This window comes from Rattus norvegicus, chromosome 9, assembly GCF_021556685.1.
Source record: "Rattus norvegicus strain SHRSP/BbbUtx chromosome 9, alternate assembly SHRSP_T2T, whole genome shotgun sequence".
Classification (NCBI taxonomy): domain Eukaryota; kingdom Metazoa; phylum Chordata; class Mammalia; order Rodentia; family Muridae; genus Rattus; species Rattus norvegicus.
The window spans coordinates 38,181,644-38,197,500 of NC_141542.1; the positions used below are offsets into that span (position 1 = coordinate 38,181,644).

The 15,857-nt window shown below is 40.0% G+C and overlaps 1 protein-coding gene across 1 annotated transcript in view; it reads right to left on the minus strand.

The window, feature by feature from the left end:
• Pkhd1 (PKHD1 ciliary IPT domain containing fibrocystin/polyductin) overlaps window positions 1-15,857 on the minus strand; it is a 490,001-nt gene that overhangs the window by 468,893 nt on the left and 5,251 nt on the right. Inside the window, exons 5-6 of the mRNA XM_087568149.1 lie at window positions 12,696-12,804; window positions 8,346-8,403 (exon numbers count right to left, since the gene is read on the minus strand). Of these exons, the coding sequence (XP_087424275.1) occupies window positions 8,346-8,403; window positions 12,696-12,804 (167 nt within the window). The remainder of the gene's footprint in view (window positions 1-8,345; window positions 8,404-12,695; window positions 12,805-15,857) is intronic.

The following is a 15,857-nucleotide window of genomic DNA, read 5'->3' on the forward strand; positions in this document are numbered from 1 at the left end:
CAGAATATACAATAGGAAACACTGACACAACAGTCAAAGAAAATGCAACATGCAAAAAACTCCTAACCCCAAACATCCAGGAAATCCAGGACACAATGAGAAGACCAAACCTAAGGATAATAGGTATAAAAGAGAGCAAAGATTTCCAACTTAAAGGGCCAGTAAACATCTTCAACAAAATTATAAAAGAAAACTTCCCTACCCTAAAAAAAAGAGATGCCCATAAACCTACAAGAAGCCAACAAAACTCCAAAAAGACTGGACCAGAAAAGAAACTCCTTCCATCACATATTAATCAAAACACATATTAATCAAAGGCACAGAACAAAGAAAGACTATTAAAAGCAGTAAGGAAAAAGGTCAAGTGACATATAAAGGCAGACCTATAAGAATTAAACCAGACTTCTTAACAGAGTTTATGAAAGCCAGAAGATCCTGGGCAGACTTCATACAGACCCTAAGAGAACAACACAAATGCCAGCCCAGGCTACTATATCCAGCAAAACTGTCAATTAACATAGATGGAAAAACCAAAATATTCCACGACAAACCTGAGGACCCGGGTATACCACTCCTGGGCATATACCCAAAGATTTTCCAATGTGAAATAAGGACATATGCCCCACTATGTTCATATTTATAAGATCCAGAAACTGGAAGCAAACCAGATGTCTCCCAACAGAGGAATGGATACAGAAAATGGGATACATTTACACAATGGAGTACTACTTGGCTATTAAAAACAATGGCTTCATGAAATTCTTAGGCAAATAGATGGAAATAGAAAATATCATCTTGAGTGAGGTAACTCAGTCACAAAAGAACAGACATGGAGTATACTCACTGATAAGTAAATATTAGACAAAGAGCTTGGAATAACCACAATACAACTCATGGACCACATGAAGCTCAAGAGGAAGTAAGACCAAAAAGTGGATGTTACAGTCCTACTTAGAAGGGGGAGCAAAATAATCAAGAGAAGTAGCTGGTGGGAAGGACTTTGGAGGAAGAAAAGAGGGAGAGGAGAAAAGGGGGCAGAATCAGGTATGGGAGGAGTCAGGGGTGATATACAGAGGGTCAGGATATTGAACAGAGGTATATAGCAATGGGGGATAGGGAACTGGGGGTTGCTACCAGCACGTCCCAGATGCCAGGATAGCAAGAGCCTTCTAGGACCCCATGGGGATGACATTAGCTGAAATACCTGACAAAAGGGAAGGAGAACCTCTCAAGACCATATCCAGAAGTTAGGCATGACCTCCTGGTTGAGGGATGGGTCCATCCACCCATTTCCAAAATTTTATCACAGAATTGCTCCTGTCTAAAGGAAATATAGGGGCAAAAAGTGATGCAGAGACTGAAGGAAAGGCCATCAAGACACTGCCCCACCCAGGGATCCATCTCACATGCAGGCCCAGACACTATTGCTGATGTCATGAAGTGCTCACTGACAGGAACCTGATACAGCTGTCTCCTGAGAGGCTCTGCCAAATCCTGACCAATACAGATGTGGATGCTCCAAGTCAACCATTGGACTGATCACAGGGACCCTAATGGAGGAGTTAGGGTAAGACTGAAGGAGCTGAAGGGGCCTTATCTACTATCAATGGAAGGTAAGGCCCTTGGTCATGTGAAGGCTTGATGCCCCAGTATAGAGGAATGCTAGGGCAGTGAGGTAGGAGTTGGTGGGAGGGTGGGGGAGCACCTTCATAAAAGCAGGGTAAGGGAAGATGGGATAAGGAGTTTGCAGAGGAAAAACCAGGAAAGGTGATAACATTTGAAATGTAAAGAAATAAAATATCTAATTAAAAACATAAAATATTAACTTGCTGACCCAATAAAAAAGAAATGTAGAACCAATGAAATATCCGATATATGTATGTGTGTATACAGACAGACAGAAGTTTGCCATTAAAAACATAGCAAAATACATCTTTTAAAAGTTGTGTTTATTATTTGGTTCTAAAGAAGACTGACAAAGTTATTGAACCTATTCCTCAGAGCATCCTCCTCTTCTATGTAAATCTCCTAACCTCACATAACCACCTCCTCTTCAGCCCTCCAGAGCATATCATCCTTTCTGAGCCTTTTGACTAAGACCAAGTACACTTGACCATGTTTTCTTTGACTCATGAACAAATCCTCTCAATAAGCATCAAGGCTAATAGCATTCTACATTGTATCCAGAACTAGTTTACATATATACATATATATATATGCTTTTTATTGATATGACTTTAGACCATTGCTTCTCAACCTGTGGGTCATGATTCCTTTGGGAGATTCGTATCAGATACCCTGCATATTAGATAGATACATTACAATTCCTAATAACAAAATTATAGTTATGAAGTAGCAACGGCACAATGTTATGGTTGGGGGTCACCACAATTTGAGTAACTGTATTAAAGGGTTGCAGCATTAGGAAAGTTGAGAACCACTGCTTTAAATAAAAAATTTAACCCCCCAGTACTTCATTATTTTTCCCCAGAATGAAAATAATAAGAATAGCTCCTGTCCTGTACCATCATGTATTTTGTGATCCTCAGAAAATAACACATATGAAGAATTAAGAATATAAGTAGACTACTGGTGTGATGTATATTGCTTTTACTATGTTTAGGTATGGGCCTTGAATACCTGATCTTTCCAAGACTTGTAACATGAAGGCATGTTGAATTTTGGCAAATGCTTTCTCAGCATCTAATGAGATGATCATATTTTTTTCCTTTGAGTTTGTTTATATAGTGGTTGACATCGATGAATTTCCATATATTGAACCATCCCTGCATCCCTGGGATGAAGCCTACTTGATCATGATGGATGATCTTTTTGATGTGTCTTGGATTCAGTTTGTGGGAATTGATTGAGTATTTTTGTGTCAATATTCATAAGGGAAATTGGTCTGAAGTTCTTTTTCTTTGTTGGCTCTTTGTGTGGTTTAGGTATAAGCATAATTGTGGCTTCATGGAAGGAATTGGTTAGTGTTCCTTCTGTTTCTGTTTTGTGGAATAGTTTTGAGAGTATTAGGTCTACTATGAAGGTCTAATAGAATTCTGCATTAAACTCATTTGGTTCTGGGCATTTTATGGTTGGGAAACTTTTAATGACTGCTTGTATTTCTTTGGGAGTTATGAGACTTTTTAGATGGTTTATCTAATCCTGATTTAACATTGGTACCTGGTATCTGACTAGAAAATTGTCCATTTCATCCAAATTTTCCAGTTTTGTTCAGTATAGGCTTTTGTAGTAGGATCTGATGATTTTTTTTAATTTCCTCAGTTTCTGTTGTTATGTCTCCCTTTCCATTTCTGATTTTGTTAATTTGGATCCACTCTCTGTGACCTCTGGTTAATCTGGCTAAGGGTTTATCTATTTTGTTGATTTTTCTCAAAGAACCAGCTCCTGGTTTGTTGATTCTTTGTATAGTTCTTTGTGTTTCTACTTGGTTGATTTCAGCCCTGAGTTTGATTATTTCCTGCCTTCTAATCCTCCTTGGTGTATTTGCTTCAATTTGTTCTAAAGCTTTTAGGTGCGCTGTCAAGCTGCTGGTGTATGCTCCCTCCAGTTTCTTTTTGGAGGCACTCAAAGCTATGAGTTTTCTTCTTAGCAATGCCTTCATTGTGTCCAATAAGTTTGGGTATGTTGTGCCTTTATTTTCATTAAATTCTAAAAAGTCTTTAATTTCCTTCTGTATTTCTTCCTTGACCAAGTTATCATTGAGTAGAGCATTGTTCAACTTCCATGTATATGTGGGCTTTCTGTTGTTTTTGTTTTTATTGAAGACCAGCCTTAGTCCATGGTGATCTGATAGGATGCATGGAATTATTTCAATCACACTTTCTCCTTACTTATTCAGTAAAGTACCCAAAGTCCTAGCCAAAGCAATCAGACAACAAAAGGAGGTCAAAGGGATACAAATTGGAAAGGAAGAAGTCAAAATATCACTATTTGTAGATGATATGATAGTATACTTAAGTGACCCCAAAAGTTCCACTAGAGAACTACTAAGCCTGATAAACAACTTCAGCACAGTAGCTAGACATAAAATTAACTTTTAAAAAATCAGTAACCTTCCTCTACTCAGAAGAAAAACAGGCTGAGAAAGAAAGTATGGAAACGATGTCCTTCACAATAGTCACAAATAATATAAAATACCTCAGTGTGACTCTAACCAAGCAAGTGAAAGATCTGTATGACAAGAACTTCAAGTCTCTGAAAAAAGAAATTGATGAAGATCTCAGAAGATGGAAAGACCTCCCATGCTTGTGGATTGACAGGATTAATATAGTAAAAATGGCCATCTTGCCAAATGCAATCTACAGATTCAATGCAATCCCCATGAAAATTCCAACTCAATTCTTCATAGAAAGAGCAATTTGCAAATTCATTTAGAAAAGCAAAAAACCCACAATAACAAACACTATTCTCAACAATAAAGTAACTTCTAGGGGAATCACCATCCCTGGCCTCAAGCTGTATTACAGAGCAATCATGATTAAAAACTGAATGGTATTGGGACCAACAGGCAGGTAGATCAATGGAATAGAATTGAAGATCCAGAAATGAACCCACACACTATGGTCACTTGATCTTTGACAAAGCTGCTAAAACTATCCAGTGAAAAAAAAGATAGCATTTTCAACAAATAGTGTTGGTTCAACTGGAAGTTAGCATGTAGAAGAATGCAAATTGACCCATTCTTATCTCCTTGTACAAAGCTCAAGTCCAAGTGGATCAGACTTCCACGAAAAACCAGATACAATCAAATTAATAGAAGAAAAAGTGGGAACGAGCCTCAAACACATGGGCACTGGGGAAAAAATTCCTAAACAGAACACCAATGGTTTATGCTTTAAGATTTAGCTCAGCGATAGAGCGCTTACCTAGCGAGCACAAGGCCCTGGATTCGGTCCCCAGCTCCGAAAAAAAAAAAAAAAAAAAAAAGAATCAACAAATGGGACTTCCTAAAAGCAAATCTTCTGTAAGGCAAAAGAAACTGTCATTAGGACAAAATGGCAACCAACAGATTGGGAAAAGATCTTTACCAATTCTACATCCTATAGAGGGCTAATATCCAATATACACAAAGAACTCAAGAAGTTAGACTCCAGAAAATCAAATAACCCTATTATAAATGGGGTACAGAGCTAAACAAAGAATCCTCAGCTGAGGAATATCGAATGGCTGAGAAGCATCTAAAGAAATGTTCAACACCCTTAGTCATCAGAGAAATGCAAATCAAAACAACCCTGAGATTTCACCTCACACTAGTCAGAATGGCTAAGATCAAAAACTCAGGGAACAACAGATGCTATTGAGACTGTGGAGAAAGAGAAGCACTCCTCCATTGTTGATGGGATTGCAAGCTGGTACAACCACTCTAGAAATCAGTCTGGAGGTTACTCAGACAATTGGACATAGTACTACTTGAAGACCCAACTATTCCACTCCTGAGTATCCCAAAATATGCTCCAATATATAACAAGGACACATGCTTCACTATGTTCATAGCATCCTTATTGACAATAGCCTGAAGCTATTCCACTCCTGGGTATCCCAAAATATGCTCCAATATATAACAAGGACACATGCTCCACTATGTTCATAGCATCCTTATTGATAATAGCCTGAAGCTGGAAAGAATCCAGATGTCCCTGAACAGAGAAATGGATACAGAAAATGTGGTACATCTACACAATGGGGTAACACCAGCTCTTGAAAACAATGACTTCATGAAATGCAAATGGATGGAACTAGAAAATATCATTCTGAGTGAGGTGACCTAATCACAAAAAGAAAAAAAAAACATACACAGTATGCACTCAGTGATAAGTGGATAATAGCCCAGAAGCTCAGATTACCCTATGACACAATTCACAGACCACATGAAGCTCAAGAATAAGGCTGACCAAAGTGTGATGCTTCAGTCCTTCTTAGAAGAGGAACAAAAAATATTAATAGGAGGAAATATGGAGACAAAGTTTGGAGCAGAGACTAAAGGAAAGACCATCCAGAGACCGTCCCACCCAGGATCCAGCCCATACACATGCAACTGACAATATTGCTGATGCCAAGAAGTGCATGCTGACAGGAGCCTAATATAGCTGTCCCCTAAGAGGCTCTGCCAGAGCCCTACTAATACATATGAGGGTGCTTACAGCTAACCATTGGGCTACACAAGGGTACTCCAATGGAGGAGTTAGAGAAAAGACTGAAGGAGCTGAAGGGGTTTACAACTCCCTAAGAACAACGATACCAACCAACCATTGCTCCCAGGGACTAAACCACCATCCAAAGATTACACATGGGTGGACCCATGCCTCTGGGTGCATCTGTAGCAGAGGATGGCCTTGTTGGGCACCAATGGGAGGAGAAGCCCTTGGTCCTGCCAAACCTCGACCCCCCCACCCTGGTGTAAGAGAATATCAGGGCAGGGAGGTGGGAAGGAGTGGGTAGATGGGTGGGGTAACACTCTCATAGAAGAAGGGGGAGGGAGGATGAGATGGGGGTTTATGGATGGGATATTGGGAACTGGGATAACATTTTAAATGTTAATTTAAAAATCCAGTAAAAAAGAAGACTATAAGTAGACACAGTAGGGGCTCAATAAGGACTCCAGTATGAGTGGACTATGATAGGTGATAGCAAAGGCGAGTGGTGATGATTTCTATCTCCACCAGTCTCCTGTCTCAGCTCCTTTGGATTTTGTTGGACTTTTTTTTTTAAAATCATGCTCTATAGGGGGCAGTGATTCTGATGCTTTGATGGGGGTGGGGGGATCTGTGTGTGAATGCTAAAGGTCCTGTTCCCCAAAGGTTCTTGATTAATCAATAAAGATGCCAGCAGCCAATGACTGGATGGAAAAGGCGGGACCTCCAGTTTCCCAAAGGCAGGCTAGGAAATGCAGGATGAGGAAAAGGAATTTACCATGCTTCAGAGGTAGAGTCACCAGCCATGTGAGATCTTGGGTGGAGTGGCCATTGGCTGCTTCCTCAGGTGGAAGATTAGAAATGCAATAAGCTGAGAGCAGATGTGGGATGTTGAGCAAGGAGAAGGTAACCCGGCCACTAAGCTAAGGGAAGACTTAGAGTGTTGAGCAAGGAATTAGGGAAAAGGCACACTAGCTACAGAAGACTTAGAAGAGCCCAGTCACTGAGCCATAAGGCAGGTTAAAAACTGGCTATATGTGTGTATGTCTTTCCTCCTCAGATCCATGGGAACCAGGGCGGTGATTTGGTCCACCTGGAGTGTAAAACAGGGTAGTAAAAACTACATGCTACAGTGTTTTGAATTTTTTGTTGTCATCAGTAAAGTCATAGAACAAAAGTGCCTAAAGAAGAAAACGAAGAGTACATACACATGGACAGACCCATGGCTCCAGCTGCATATGTGGCAGAGGATGGTCTTGTTGGGCATCAGTGGGGAGGAGAAGCCCTTGGTCCTGCCAAGGCTCAATGATGCCCCAGTGTAGCTTTGGAATGTCATGGCGGGGAGGCCAGAAGGGGTGGGGTGGGGAATAACCTCACAGAAGCAGGGGGAGGGGTGATGGGAAAGGGGGGTTATAGGTGGGAAACTGGAGAAGGGGATAACATTTGAAATGTAAATAAAAAATCCAATACGAAAAAACAAAAGCTTATATATCCTAAGAGAATTTTTCACTGACATTGAACTAAGACAAGGGCCTAAAATATTGGTGCTTGTTGGTTTCCAGCCTGATCCTTTTCTACTTAGAGTCAATCCCAGTGGCCAGGTCTTTTAATGTGAACTGGAATGCACCTACTACAGACTACAGTTTTCTAACTCACCTGTCATCATAATGATGATCATCAACTCATACTAGATTTATATGTGCACACATCATATATCTGTATGTTCTGTTTAACTAGATAAAAACACTGTTACTAATAATTTTGGTACCAAAAATTGTTCTTAAGAACAGTTTCTCTAAATTAATTTTTAAAAATACATAAATGCATAAGAGGGCACATATTAATAAGACAATATGATATTTTATATGTGTCATGAAGGTTAATAGTCATTGCCAATTATAAATTATCTAAAATCATATAGGAGACTGACTGCTACATGTTTCTATGGGAGGGGACTAAACTGGACTAGCTCATGTGGAAATATTCTCCTTGAATGTCTCCTATACTGGATAAATAGAAAAAAAGAAAAATAAAAACAAACAAACAACAAAAGAAACCAGAAGTTGAAACTTATTTTCAAAATAGCATCAGAAGTTAAATCGAACCGCTTATAGAAAGTACACACTAGTAGAAGAGTCTGCAATGGAGTTAGTAAAGAGATCCACAATTACTCATATTTGAAAGATTTCTTACCTGGAACTCCACTTGATGGGTTAACTTGATATAAAACAGGTGTCTGCTCCTTGGAAAACTGTTTAGAAAGTATTATGGCACGTGAACATTTCATTAGAATATACATGACAACAAGAGTCATAAATGATTCCCCATGAAGCATTAGTGAAAAGCAGGATGCATTTCCCTAATGACTGAACACCTACTTTTTCTTACCCTTGTGCTGTTTCCATGAAACAGGGTTACAGGTATTATTGTATCCCTCTATGTGTATTAAAGGAACCCAGTCTGCTCCTTGGAAAACTGTTTAGAAAATATTATCCTACCCACCTGTCTGCCATGCCCAGAGATATATTTTACCAGAAACAAAAGTAGACAAGGCACCATCCAGAACGTAAGTCCTTTGATTTCATTATTATAATTTAATGACATTGAATCTTAAAAATTCACATTTACCTAGAAAATAATTAATATTTTTTAAGTTGGAAGGAATGTAATTTAAATTATTGTCAGCTAGAAATTATATAAAATAAGAAATTAGAAATATTTGAGTGCAGTTGGGCGAAAAAAACAGAAGGTGCCAGCTTTGTGGGAAAATGTTCCAAACGATGGGAAGGAATACTGTTCTTCCAGTAGCAGGCCGTGGCTCTGACCATGGCTCAGTAAGGAAAGCACTTGCCATGCAAGCATGAGGACTTGAGTTTGAATCTCCACAATCCACATGAAGTCAGATAGATCTGTTGTCATCCCAGCATTCCTCCAGTGAGATAGGAGGTGTAGACATGAGAGTCTAATCTCTGAAAGGTCATGGACAAACAAGAAGAGATCCTGACTCAAACAAGATATAAGTCAAAGACAGAGAGAAACTCAAGATTCTCCTTTGACCTCCACGGATTCTCCAAGACCATTTTTGTGCCGACACACACACACACATACACACAGTGAACACCATTGATGGGAGAAGGAGGAACATGCTGAAGCCTACTCATGGAACCAGAAAACAACTTACTATGGTCCTTCCTTTTTTAATTATCATCAACCTTTTTTACAGTCCAGTCATTATCACCCTCCTGGTCTGCCCTCTGACAGTTCCTTATCCTATTCTTCCTCCTCAATCTTGAAGAGGATGTCACCACATCACACCACACCCCTACAAACCCCCATAACACACCAGACCTCCCTATTCCCTTGGTCCTCAAATTTCTCTAGGGTTAAGTTCATGCATCTTCTCTCACTGAGGCCAGATCCTCTGCTGTATATGTGTCCGGGGCCTCATGTCAGCTCATATATGCTGCCTGGTTGGTGGCTCAATGTTTGAGAGATCTCAGGGGTCCAGGTTAGTTATCACCCTCCTGGTCTGCCCTCTGACAGTTCCCTATCCTATTCTTCCTCCCCAGTGGAAGTTGTGGTCACCCTCCACAACTTCTTCAAACCTTTTTCTAATTCAACCATAGGGGTTCCCAACTTCAGTCCATTGGTTGGGTGTAATTCTCTGAGTCTGTCTCAGTCAGCTGCTTGTTGGGCCTCTAGGAAGGCAACGCTATGGCCCTTCTTAGAGCACAACACATGTTAGCTTCAGGCTTCACAAGGAAGAAACAGTGCCTACTGAAAGTGCACTTTCTTTCCTCTGTAAAATGTTGGAGACATTTGAATTCTTGTCTATACAGCTAATAGCCTGTTCTTGGTTGACTAGTATACTGATGAGAAGGGAAGGGAGAACAAGATGATTCAGAAAGCCCATCTCACCTACAGGCATCTCGGTTGGGCTAACAGTAGAGTATTACTCCATTGGGACGTCATATCAGGCTACATGAGGAATGGAGATGCATACAAAATGGCCTGGACAGACAAGGCCAAGGTTTGACCCATGACTTAATGTCTCACCCAGGAGAAGACCTAGTCACTTCTTGTCTCACTAGGTGCCTAGACTGCTTCATCTCTAAACAATCTACAGTGCTGCTTCCCTTTTACGAAACAAACTACAGCAAACTATTTCATTTGTGCTACATCCAGCTCCCCAGGAGTCCAAATTCCCAGGGAGACTATTACCAGAAAATAACCATGGTTAATCAACAACCCTAATCAGGCAGAGAGAATGAATGGGCTTTTTAGCCAAGCTGATGGTGGCCTATTGGGTGTGGAGTTTAAGTACTGATGCACGCAGCAGTACTGTTTGCCAGCAAGGACATTTTCCTCATTCTCCCGAGGAAAGGGTTAGAACTAGTTTACAGAAAATATGCACAGTTGGGGAAGGGGGGAGGTCCGGATATGACTACTGTGGCTTTATAGATTAAGAGCTGGCTGTGATCTCTACAGAAGATAAAGATTAATGCCATTCCACTCATGATGCCACTCAGTCCCAGTTCTGGACTCAAACCCATTGACTGTAACCAGCTTTTCATCTCCCACGGGGAGGCCCTTCCTACCAAAGTAACTTCCATTGGAATCTTAGAGACATGGTTATTGCCCTCTCTTGCACTCATTAAAAACTGAGGCAGATGGAGCAATCAACTTCAAAGCAAACAATGAAGCATACCTCTAGGTCTCCGACTTGAAATATAAGCTCTACTGTGCCATCTGCCACTCTTTGAGAAGCTAGTGGGGATTTTTAGATTTAGTTATTGCCCCCACACACATTCCTCAAAGAGCACTGGGGTATACTTGGGGGTTAAACCACAATGAATGTCTTCACTTGTGAGTCTTTCTGAATTCATATGACATAAAATGGTACTTTTTTCTAAGAGAAACAGGCCTCTGGTCACCCACCAGGCTAGAGAGAGAATAGTCAGAAATTAATGAGCTTCCAAAGCAGGGCTCCTACATGCTGGTCCTTGGCCCCCGTGGGGTTAGCAATAGCAAGATGGGAAGGTAGGTGGGCCAGAGAGGGTGGCATAAAACAGGAGATTAGAATGATAAAGTCACAGCCACCAGCTGCTTGACAAACCTTCTGTGAGTTCTTCAGACTTGTCAGTGCCCGCAGCAGGCTCTTTGGAGTGGGCCGGCAAGATGGAATTAATTTTTAATACCCATGGCTCCCTTAGTCCCAGTCACAGAACAGAAAAGCATGCTGCATTTTCTTTCACTCAAATGCCTCTCATTAACTGCATCCCCTGGTGATAGTTCATCAACTCACTAAGTTAGTTGAGCCATTCGTGGACTTGTATCCTTTAATGTGCAATTGCAGAAAGTGTGCCCCCCAACCTCTGTCCTTACTGATCTTCATAATAAGTAGGAAACCTACTCCCTGAGGTGAAGGAAGCTTAGTGATTCAGGGGTGCTCAGACACTTCACATCTGTGATGGTCCCTGAGCTAGGACAGCACTGTGATACAGCTCTTAACAAGAAAGAATTTGTTGCTTCCTTGTGCTACCTATGTACAAAGATGAAATTTCAGTCAATAATATTCTCTTGGGCTGGGGATCAAAGTGTTACTTGTGATTGGACAGCAAATTGCCAATTTCAAAAAGTTGGTGCCTATATAACGATATTCAAGTTGAGTTTAGGGTGGTGGTGTCTTAACTCTAAAACAGCCTTAGTTAATGACTCCGTTCTATTCTCTATAGCTCTCAGAGGTCTTTTTTACCAGGTCATGGCTGGAGCACCACATTTCATGGTAAAACAGATTTCTCTTTTACAGCTCATTTTACTATAAAGCTAAATGAATCTTTGACTGAACTAAACATAAAAGCGAGTCCAGTCTAAGTGTTAAGAGTCTAAATTAAATAAGATTAGATATCGGCCTAAAGGAAACTGCTCTCAGTCTTGCCATCTCTCCTTCTTGATCTATCTGACCTCAAAGGAGAATTCCAACAGTAAACATGCTTCTGACAAGGATCAGAAAGGGCAGCAAAAAGGTGCCATGAAGCAGGGGCCAGGGATATTGCCCCCTCTCAAAGACCTGGGGCCCTTGTGTTTCTTCAGTATCCAAACACTCAGAATCCACTAAAAACATAATACTTGTCCACAACAAAAAATGATGTCTGTGGCTTCTCTATGAGTTCCCTTTGGTTTCACAGTCACATGAGGGTTCAAATCCTGACTTCACCACTTATTGCCTGGGTGATGTGGCAAGCAGTCTACTTGGCCTTGGGAGCACTGTACTCCATGAGATAGATAGATTGATAGATAGATAGATAGATAGATAGATAGATAGATAGATAGATAGATATAGATGTCACTCAGATAAGCCTGATATACAAGGACTCAGTATTTATCTTTCATAGGTAAACCTATAGTGACAGGAACTCCAGCATTTTCTCCATAATTTTTCCTCCCTATTAAAGAAGAGTTGGGTTGACTCATAACTTGCATTGGTGACACAGCATACTATCTGACCAGTTAAACACACATTCTTCTATCCTTAGAACTCACCTTGAAAGTACAGTTGTCCAGTAATCTGGCACACGGGCTGCCTAGCAGTTGATCCCCAGAGCGTATCTCCAGAGAATAAAGACCTTCATGTGCTTCTGATGGAAGAGACCTGGGGACAGAAAATGGAAATCTTTATGAATAAGAAGCCCAGAGTTCCCACTTGACACTTCCTTCCTGTGTTTGTAACATGGAGCCGAGTAAAATACCTCTGTTGTTCACCATTCACCACCTAGATCTACGGCTCACTAGAACCCTACTTTAAAGCCAAGTCCTCGCCAGGAGAGGCTGTACTGCTGCTTCCACTACTACCACCTCTTCTTCATCATCATCTTCATCTTCATCATCATCTTCTCTGTCTTCATCTTTGTCTTCTCCTCCTTCCTGTAAGCCCTTTGAACTTAATTTAAAAGGTCCTACTTCTCAGAATTATGGACTCGTAGGACTTGAAGAGCATAAGACAAGCACTTCAAAAGGCAATTATGAATACATTCAAGGACCTTAAAGAGGATATAAACATATCTCTTACTGAAGTCTATAGAAAAACAAAGAAGCTGTGGAACAAAATAATGAAAACGGTTCAAGATGTGAGAGCAGAAATAGAATCACTGAGGAGAACCCAAACTGAAACACACCTGGAAATGAAAAAGTTAGGAAGTCAAAAAGAACATCAGAAGTAAACCTCATCTACAGAGTCCAAGAAGACATGAAAGAGAGAACCTTGGTAAAATGACCTTCAGTCAAATGAAATGTTAAATCAAAAAAAAAAAAAGGAAGGAAGGAAGGAAGGAAGGAAGGAAGGAAGGAAGGAAGGAAGAAAGAAAGAAAGAAAGAAAGAAAGAAAGAAAGAAAGAAAGAAAGGAAGGAAGAAAGGAAGGAAGGAAGGAAGGAAGGAAGGGGGGAATAGGGGAGGAAAACTTGGAAGCAAAAAACATTCAGGAAGTCTGGGACATCATAACAAGACTAAATCTTATCTAATAAATATTTGTTTATTAGAAGTAAGTATATATTTATAAGAATATATGTGTGTATATATGTAAAATAAATTTTAAAATACTAAATAATAACAGAGGAAAAGAAGCAGAGATCAAAGATATAGAAAATATTTTAAGCAAAACCACAGAAGCAAATTTCCCCAAACTAAAGAAAGAGGTACATATCAAGGTACAAGAAATATACAGAACAAGAAACAAGAATGAATAGACTGGACCAGAAAAGTAATTTCTAACTGTATAGAGAAAAGATATTAACAGGTACAAGTGGGAAAGACCTAGTGACATATAAAAGCAGAACTTCCCAATGGAGACTCTGTAAGCCAGAAGGGCCACGTTCAACAAACTCTTAAGAAATGACAGGTAACAGTCCAGACTACTATACCCAGCAAAACTACCAATCACAATAGGCAGAGGAAGAAAAACACTTAATAATGAAACAAAAATTTCAATCTAGCCTTACAAAGGGACTAGAAGGAAACTTTCTGTCTGAAGAGGTTAACTCCACCCAGGAAACCACAGGAATAAGTAATCCCATAACAGTATTTCAAATGACGGGAAGAAGCTTACAATATAACAAAACAATAACAGGAAGCAATAAATGCAGCTCACTGATAACTCTCGGTATTTTTGGTCTCGGGTACTCAATAAAAAGTCACAGACTAATATTCTGGATTAGAAAACAGAACCCACCTTTCTGCTGCATCCAAGAAATGTGTCTTACTGTCAAAGTTAGACATCACTTCAGAGTAAAAAATGGAAGAAGACAGTCTAAGCAAAATAGACCCAAGAAGCAAGCAGGTATGGCCATTGTAGTATTTGACAAAGTAGGCTTCAAACTAAAGCTAGTGAGAAGAGATTGGAAAGAATAGTATACACCTGTCAAAGGGAATTCAGCAAAAGGATATTGCAACTCTAAATATTTACGCACCGAGCATAATGGCTCCCACGTTCATAAAAGAAATACTACAACAGCTAAAATATCAGTGGTAGTGAGAGGCTTCAAATACCTCACTCTCACCAATAGGCATCCATACACATGCAACAGAGACCAGACTCTGACCAATAGACAGGTCATCCAGACAAAAACTAAACAAAGAAATGCTAGAGTTAAATAATATCATAAAACAAATGGACCTAGCAGCTATTTACAGAACATTTCACCCAAACACAGAAGTATATACTTTCTTCTCAGCAGCTCTTGGATCTTTTCTCCAACACTGACCACTTACTCGCATAGAAAGTATGTCTCAACAGATATAAGAAAATTAAAATTATACTCTGCATCCTATATGACCACTGTGAATTAAAGCTGGATGTCAAGAACACCAGAAACAACAGAATGTATACAAACTTAAAGAAACTGAATGACACACTAATGACTGAAAAATGGGTGGAACTAGAAATCAAGAAGGAAATTAAAAACTTTTTACAATTGGACAGGAACTAAAACACAATATACCTAAACAGACGGGACACAATTAGAGGGTCACAAAGCACTAAGAACTTACATTTAAATATAAGAGAGATCTCATGTTAGTAACTTACTAGAACACCTAAAAGTTTTAGGACAAAGGAGAGATAACACCCAAACAGAGTAGATGGCAAGAAATAAATAGAATCTTTTTTTAAAAGTCACAGAGAAGTTAGAAGTTAATCAATTATCTAGGTAGGAATAGGTCCCTTTCCCTCCTTTCTCTTGATTGATTCGACTCTATTCCCTGACCTTCCCACACACACGCACCATATATCGGCATCCCCCTTTTGATCAGGTTCAGTTCCTGACTGCACAGTACCACAAATATGAAAAGGAAAGGGGAAAATGTATGCATCGTTTCCCCTGTGACAAAGTAAATCATGGTGCTTCCCATTTACTGGTTGCCCATTTATCTCCGTCTTCAGAAAGATTGTAAGAGCCAGACAGTCAGAGTCTGTTATGAGATTGTGTCTCCGAGTAATGTCAGAAGCTGCACCCATAAATTCTCACTGACAGGACTACCCAAACAGGAGCTGAACAAAGACAATAAGCACACCAAAGCGCATGGGGAAAAGCCCAGGAGGCCTCAGCCCTATACAAAGAACTACAGGCACCTGAAGAATGCTAAGAGTGAGAGAGTGGTCTTCCAGGAAAGAGCACATCATCTCATTATCCAGTGCCAAACTGTCAGCCCTG